Source organism: Opisthorchis viverrini (assembly GCF_000715545.1).
Source record: "Opisthorchis viverrini unplaced genomic scaffold opera_v5_6, whole genome shotgun sequence".
Classification (NCBI taxonomy): Eukaryota; Metazoa; Platyhelminthes; class Trematoda; order Opisthorchiida; family Opisthorchiidae; genus Opisthorchis; species Opisthorchis viverrini.
Genome location: NW_008751662.1, coordinates 3995400 through 4003391, shown reverse-complemented (window position 1 = coordinate 4003391; position 7992 = coordinate 3995400). Strand labels below are relative to the sequence as shown.

The 7992-nt window shown below is 46.7% G+C and overlaps 1 protein-coding gene across 1 annotated transcript in view; it reads right to left on the bottom strand.

Annotated features, from left to right (window-relative positions):
• The window catches only part of T265_00665 (hypothetical protein), a gene marked incomplete at both ends in the record, with an annotated part of 61878 nt that overhangs the window by 18235 nt on the left and 35651 nt on the right, over nucleotides 1–7992 (bottom strand). The window contains 3 exons of the mRNA XM_009164493.1: nucleotides 1731–1935; nucleotides 6339–6431; nucleotides 6467–6585. Of these exons, the coding sequence (XP_009162757.1) occupies nucleotides 1731–1935; nucleotides 6339–6431; nucleotides 6467–6585 (417 nt within the window). The remainder of the gene's footprint in view (nucleotides 1–1730; nucleotides 1936–6338; nucleotides 6432–6466; nucleotides 6586–7992) is intronic.

Here is a 7992-nt window from a genome sequence, read left to right as displayed (position 1 = left end):
GTATGCGCTTCACACCTGCAAAGTGTAAAGTGCTACTGCAAGACTGGGTGGGCTCGAACCCTAGCCTCATGCTTGCGGATGAACCGATTGAGGTAGTAGACAAATTTGTCTACCTGGGCAGCTGTATCAGTCCCGGTGGTCTCGCGAAAGATGATATTTCCATCCGGTGTTTCCATCAGTGTTTGACCATCGATGTCTTCGGAGCATTGCCCGAATCTGGTGGGAACACCGGATCAGCAGTTCTGAAGTACGTCGAATGGTATTCGGGAGAAATAACTTACCCTCGATAGATGAACTGATCACACTGCACAGGTTGCGTTGGCTTGGCCACGTGCTGCGTATGCCAATCGACCGACTTCCTCGAAGGGCTCTTTTCGCCCAACCATGTGAAGGGTGGAAGAGAGCCAGAGGCGGTCAAACAATGACTTGGCAGCGAAGTATGAAGGCCATTACCAGCAAACTCAGCTGCGCTGGTCACTGCCGTCTTCCTGGATGGGGACCCCGAGACGGGCCACATCAATGGCTAGAGACATTATCAGACATGGCCCAGTCGCGCCCTCAGTGGCGCTCGTGCATCCAAGCTATTGCCTTCAATGCATAGCTTCTTTTCCCCCCCCCCCCGCTTGACAACTCACTGACAGTGCTGGATTTATGCACCAATTTACCAGCTCGCGCGTGCAATGCGCAGCTACTTACCCCCCAATCATCGGTGAACGAAACTGTGACAGCTACAACCAGTGTACGACCAGTACGCGGTTATTACAGCTGATAATGATGATGATGATTGGTTAGGGAACGGTTAAGTAGACGTTCACACACTAGCGGGGTTTATTGAAAAACGGAGGTCATTATAGGATCAGATCGACGTTTCTCGTAGAGCGAGCGATTCTATGCAACAGAGGCAGTAGACTAGGCGGCAATCCCATTAGGCCAACCAGGAAAAGTAACTTCTGTTACGCTGTCAAGTGCTAGGGGTAGAGATGACCGATTGAGCGGAAAAAACACATGATAATACGAGGAAACCTCACCAAAAAACACCCACGACAGCGTTCTCCAGAAATTCGCCTCCTTTTTGAAACAACTTGTTCAACAATACAATTAGTTGTGTTAGCAATAAACGAAATGGACCTACCGATATGGAGGACACAAGAGCTTGAGAACAGTCCCAATATCAAATTAAGGTAAAAACATTATCGTTCCCCGTTCATGCCCTTAAAGCACACACAGCTTACCCAGTCTCTATACATAAGTGCTGGATCCAGCATCAAGCCCTTCTAGGGCTGGCGTGCTAATAGATGCGCGGCACTTCACCAAACAAGGATCAGCAACAGCGATCTCGTCCTACATTTCTGGTTGGAGGAATGATCCATCGAAAGAACCCTACCATGTCGGACAACCATATAGTCCCGAGACATGTAAGCCGGCGTCCACTGTCGTGGGGCAACACGATTGCCCGCCGTAACCAACTACGAGGAAATTATTTTAAAAACGCACGACAGAGCATTAGACTTGTCACATCACACTTAGCCACAAAGAAACAGTAACGAATTCCACAAACCGGAATAGGGAGGAGGGTAAATAACGTAAGGAGGCCGTTGCGGTGCAAAGTGTACAAGTTAACAGGGGGCTCACAGACGAACTCAAAAGTCAATCCTTGCGTGTGAGCGGAAAGAACCAAACAGAATTTATCTTGTTCACGAACATGAAGAAATTCAAACTAAAGGACGCACCACAAAAGGAGAGTTGACTTTCTGTAATATCTCCTTCTCTGTAAGGGCCATATTCTCTCCATGTCGTTTCTTCATCCTCTTCTTTTCTAGTTTCTTGCATGCATAAAGCTTCCCCGTAGCACGAACCTGACATGCGCAAACTTCGCCGAATCCCCCCTTCCCCAGAACTCTGTACATTCGGAAGGTATGCTTGGTCACCGGGGTCCTGAACGTAAAAAGATGTAAGCAGACAGTGGATTAGCAATGAGTAGACATTGAGTGATCGGGTTTCAAAAGAACACTCGTGACAACATTCCCAGTAGTGGTTGTGAACAGACACAGACCCATCTCTAGGCACTCTAACAACGTACTGAAGATATCAGGTCGACTGGTGATTAAACGTTTGCAATCAAATTGCCCAACTCTGCGAACAAACCAACGACCATCGACATTACCAGAGCTACCAACATTCTCCCCTACAGTAAAGTGGTTTGTTCATTAAAATGTAAGGTGACAACGATATGAAAAATGGAAGCAGCACGGACTACGATAAGCTGCCTTGTACTAAAAATACTTCATTTTCAGAAAGGTTGGCGTGGGTCCACGGAAGGGACGAGAAAGCCTACAGGAACGGCTGCATATGAAACCGCACATGAACTAGACCTAAACAGAAGAACGATAAAGGACTGCAACCGAAGCCTTTGGCTTAAAAGCATAACAGCAAGTCAGCAGCGATTAGCAAAGAACCGCTAGAGTAATACAGTTTGTGGGATCAAGTTGTCAAACATGCTCCCACTCTAAACTACAGAGCCAGGGGGTTGTGTTGGCCAGGCTCCTATTGGTGGACGAATCTGTTGAGTCATTGCAAATGTCAGCCAGACAATTCTCCAGCAAGGCTCGATTGATTGCGGAACATCTGTACACATCTCCTTCAGAAACAGGGCACAGAACTCAGCGGTTAAGGCAAAAGCTTATTAATGAGGAGCCGGCGGTTCGAGCCCGACTCTCGCATCTTAAATGCTTCTGTCTACGCTTCGTCTCAGACCTCGTGATTTCTTCGGGTGGCATGGCAGCTAGGCACCGAAAGTATGTTACAGCTGAACGAGTCGATTGGTCCCTGATCAAGCAATACTGATCATCTCAGATCGAACTTTGTCTTAGACCGGTCAACAGACAAATACAGCTGGCCTAGGTGAATTTCGACAGTCGCAAGTGGTTTCATGCACGCACTACACCAAAAGTTCTGTGTGAACCGAATGTCTAATCGTGGACGAATTAGTGCGGTTACCTGAAGTGGGTCTGTTGTGTAGGACCCATACAGTTCTATATCGTTAGCTCGATCGATATAGGTTAACGAAAATATCGGAAACCTTTTCAGTTTCGATATGTTGATGCAATTTTATACTGCACAAGAGGAGCTTACAGGTAAGTGACCCATATTTAGTCAGCTATCAACTGCGGTGAACCACGAAACACGATCGGTCACGAAGAGACTGGACCTTACCGTGGTGTGACGGTTTGCGCACCTCAGCGATCCATTGAGCTATACTGGGGAGTGTCCCCGTGACACACACAGTCTGCTGGTCCTTCAAGTTGGGGGTTGGAACATGTGGCGACTTGTTCCGTAGAAATGGTAAAGCAATTGCACTTCCCGCCAAACACCGCTGCCTTGCGGTTAGACTTTTCAGCCAAAGGCTTTGGTTGAGGACCCTAATCGTCCTCCTGTCTATGTATGGGCACCCTGGCAGTATCCCAGCCCTCGTACAACTATGACATTCACGACTGACAATAATCTCATGCCACATTGGCCTTCGCGTGGCGCCAACAGCCGGGTCGCCTTACTTCCTGCAGACAGCAGGGCGGATAGCGAAAACAGGCTATTGCTAATACCTCCCTTCTTTCTCTTTCGCATACTTTTTCTTCCCCCTCTCCCCACCCCATCAATAACTCTCCTCATCATCTTCAACAAAGACAGCAACATCATTATTAGTCCCCATCCTGGAAGGCGAGTAGCACCGACAGCACCCAAGCGTTTCGTGAACTCTTCCATACTCCTCTGCCAAGTCAAGGGTTGGCCACCTCTCTGTTTACGCCACCCTGAGTTGGGCAGTGAAAACCGCACTCTTCGAAAAACGATAGCTCGGCATATGCAACACATGTTCCAACCAATGCAGTTTCCGGTGCTGGACACATTCTTCAATGGAAGTACCCGTTGCACAACCGAACAACACTGACAGCAGACAGAACAGGTTCACGCCTGTATATCAGAGTTATGTTCCCACAGGGCCGTACCATAATCCGACCCGACGAATTATTAGATGTCAAGCGAAAATCAACGTGCGCGACAACCGGGAAGACCGGTGGACACGGAAGATCAAGGAAATGGAAGACCTCCGGGGGGTCAGCTTGACCCCGTTTGTAATGAGACTGTTGGTGTCACTTGTGCTTCTTCGCCTTATGGTGGCTCGTAAAACAGTGACTCGAGAGCAGCACGTAGGTTCCGGCCTGATAGGGCTTGAGTTGAAAAAATCTTCACACTCCGAAAGGTGCTAGAATAACACCGTACATACAAACGACCATGGATTTCGAATAGGCACTCGAATCAATTGGCTTGATCTGTTTTCCTTGAAACGCTTGCCCAGCTATGAATACCCCGAAAATTTATGGAAATAATTTGTTTTTCTCAGACTTCCGAGCGTAAGAGCCCTTCGGAAGCTTCTGTCCACAAAGCGGTGTCCGCCACGGGTGCGCGATTCTTCTTGCCTATTCTTCTTGCTTAACTTCACGATCGGTGAGATAATGAGACGTACACCAAAATGTCTACGATATCCTGGTGCTCAGATGGTCACTGACAAAAACCCTTTCGATCTGAAAAATGCAGACAACATCGTTCTTGTCTCCGAAGAGAAGTCGCAGGGGTTTATGCATTAAATGACCAGAATCATTCGTCCTTCGGTATGCAATTTGCACCCACGGATAGCAGGTCATGCATCTGGCAGTGCAGTCAATGAACACGCCACTCCTAATCCAGGGAGAGGCGCTCAAAGCTGTGGAGTGTTTTAGTCACCTTGAAAGTTGTATAAGTTCTGCTTGTAGTGTGAGGGATGAGTTTGAGGCATGAATCTCCAAGGGTAGGGTAGAGAAACTTATGGCGTCAAAGTGGTATATCCCTCAATCCGGAAGAACGTGTACCAGGCTACAGTGCGGGTTATTTTGTTGTATGGCTGACACTTGGCGTGTTCGAGCATGGGAACTGAGACGCATTTAGTCGTTCAACGACCGCTGTCTCAAAACTATAGCTCATATGAGTGGGTGGAAAGCGAATGTTCGGTTGTGTAACGGAGACTTCCATCGAAGAATGTGCTCAACACCAGAAACTGTGTTGGTGAGGTCATGTATTGTGCAGGCCGAACCATCGTTTTCCGAAAACAGTGCTGCTCTCCGTGTCAAATTCGGAATGGCAGAAGCAGAGAGGCGGTAGACGTTTGACCTGGCAAGGGTGCATGAGAGATCATGTCTGACTGCTCCCCGTTTGTGTTCCTTATAGGACGGAGTTACAGTAACCTATGGGGTCATTTTAGCACTGAAGACTGACAAGTATGGCAAGTTGGTGGCTTTTCCTCAGGAAAAAAAGAATTATGTATCACTGCTTTCTTCGACCTGAAATCGGTCCCGGACACCATGAAAAGTGTGTTCGTGGCGTCGAGGTTAAGGTGGGCGACAAGATCCTTGCCTAGAACGACTAGATCATTCTGGCGACTGTTTTCTGTTAACGTGGGACAAATTCTTGAGCGCGGCTTGTCTGCCTCTTATTCGTTAACCAAGCACGAAGACAAACTCAGAGGAAGGGTAAACACAGAAGTTCCAAGGTTAAGCTTCATCCGCGAAGTTGATCCTAAACAAGCTCTCTGAAACACCTCAGCTTGGAGTTAACGTGAAGCCGAGGGATCTAACCTATACGCATAACACTCTCGCAAGAACTGTGGTGCTTCTTCAGGCTAAACGATGAATCAGCAACCCGGGGACACAGCTTGAAATCGCTCACGCCGACGAGATGCGCCTTTCTGTTTCATTATCCAGCCACAGAGTAAACTATTGGAACCGCCTCCTGGAACCCACAATCGAAACACCTAATGAGATTTTCAAGAGCGACACTGACATCCATTTTCTCAGAGGCTTGGAGGTGTCTTGCCAAGACTCCCCAGAACCGAACTTTACGGATAGTCCTGCCCCGCTTCGTACTACTTCAAAATTGAAACGGGTAACGTTAAAGAGGAGTTCCGATTTCATTCGTAATTCTGACTGGCTGGCAATGGTTAAGGAAACGTACCTAAGGGAAAGGAAGGTGATATCTGACTTACCCTAATCTGTGTTGATTATCCTATGAATGCCAACAGAGAAAATGACGCTGTACTGGGCGTAAAAGTAACCCAAATCGATAGAAAGGTAACTCAGAGAGGGGACCGCTAACACGCCAGTTGTACCAGATCCTATCAAACCTATTTATTTTTTTACGATAAACAGTCGTAGATATATCGAAAGGAAAGCTTGGTTACCAGCTACACTAATCATGAACGCGGTATTCGAAGATTCCGCGAGCACACGGGAGACCGGATAAACTGGACTCACTTCTCTAGTGCCTTCCATTGTAGGTAGCGATCGAAGTAAAGTGAATTCAAAAAGCAGCTGAACGGCTCGCCCTCCAAATAGTCCTCCAACTCTCTAGAAAATGGGTCGTACAACAGTGAATTGTTTACCTCGCCACTAGTTTCAGGAACCCCTCCGGTACGTCTTCATTCTCCGTAGCATCTGATAAAAGCCGAATGAATTCACTGACGTTATCAGGTCCAATTATATCGAGCCATTGGGATTCGTTCTGGAAATTTCAAAGTGTGCAACAAAGATACCTCTGGGACGGACAGATGCTTCAATAGCTCTAATGCGACGCCAGATCTCTCTGTATCGTGACAAACCTGGTATTCACTCTAAAAATTTGGCTGGATATACCGAAAATGGGTTACGATAAGATCAAATAATCGCAGAACGGGGCTGAAGTGACTATTATTTTTGCAGAACATCCAGAAAAGTCGTTTCCCGATAGGTTGCTGAACGACAATATAGCCATACGTCAGGTCTTCGGTAACTTTTTTAAAATCTATTGATTTACCTAAGTCATTCCGCAAGTATTCGCAAGAAACAATGTGCTGAAACGCTAGGAGAGTCCTCCATTTCTTGCTCCTTCCTTTGTCTTTATCTAAGCCACCTGAGAACTTCATTTCAAATGAAATATAAAGATATTACTCTTTTTTGCCTTTATATATACAGTATTGGCCACGATATTTTCCAATTCCATTGCACATCATCTGGGGGACTGCATCAGTCAAAAAACGCGCTGCGAATCGAGATCGTCGTTGCACAGAGCGCCGATCAACACTAAGGATTGAGGCCTTCGCCCAAACTCCTCAGGTCCGGTTTGTGATTGTCTTTCAGAGGCTCCGGTCCACCCAAAAGACAAAGCGAAAAAATGTTGTGAAACAGCTTTTTAAGTTCCCAGCGTCGTGAAGTTAGCTCACAAACCAGTAGCCAGTTCAAAACCAGCAGCTACGGATGAACTGAGCCTGCAATATAGAGTGGACGGAAAGTTATTCCAGAAGCCATTGCGAAATGAGAAAAATTGTTGTCTAATAATTGTGCACGCGCCAATTTTGAAGAGCTACTTATCGGGATCCTGCGGATGCCAGCGGCTAGACGCACAATGCATTTTTCTGCAAAACCCCTGCGGGCGAAATAAAAACTTTAACGTCAAGGTATTGCACTTGTTTGCATATATGCGTAGGCTGAAAACTTCCGTCATCCGCCGTCAATTTTTGTGATTTGTTTTAATCGATCTCTTCTGAAAATTATTGGCACTCATTCGGCTTTGATCTTTGTCTGCTATGGCTTCGGAAGTGGTTTTTTTTCGAGAAATTTGTGGGTGTATCGTTTTCACCCTTCACGGCCTTTGAGAAGACCTTAAATGAATACGTGAAGGACAACTTTGTGATATTTGTGCGTTCATCCAGTAATCGAAGCACCAACATTATTTTGCGTTACGAATTGGTGTACTACAAATACAGCAGGCGCCCAAGACCAACGGAAAGCCGTGGAATCCGAAGAAGCTAGTAAGCCTAGTGTATTTTCTAATAAAAGAAGTACGCGAAGCACCAGTTGTCCAGTGCGGTTTTGTCTACGGAGGCAAAGGAACCAACTGGCAGTGACCTCTTATTTTCTGGAACACAACCAC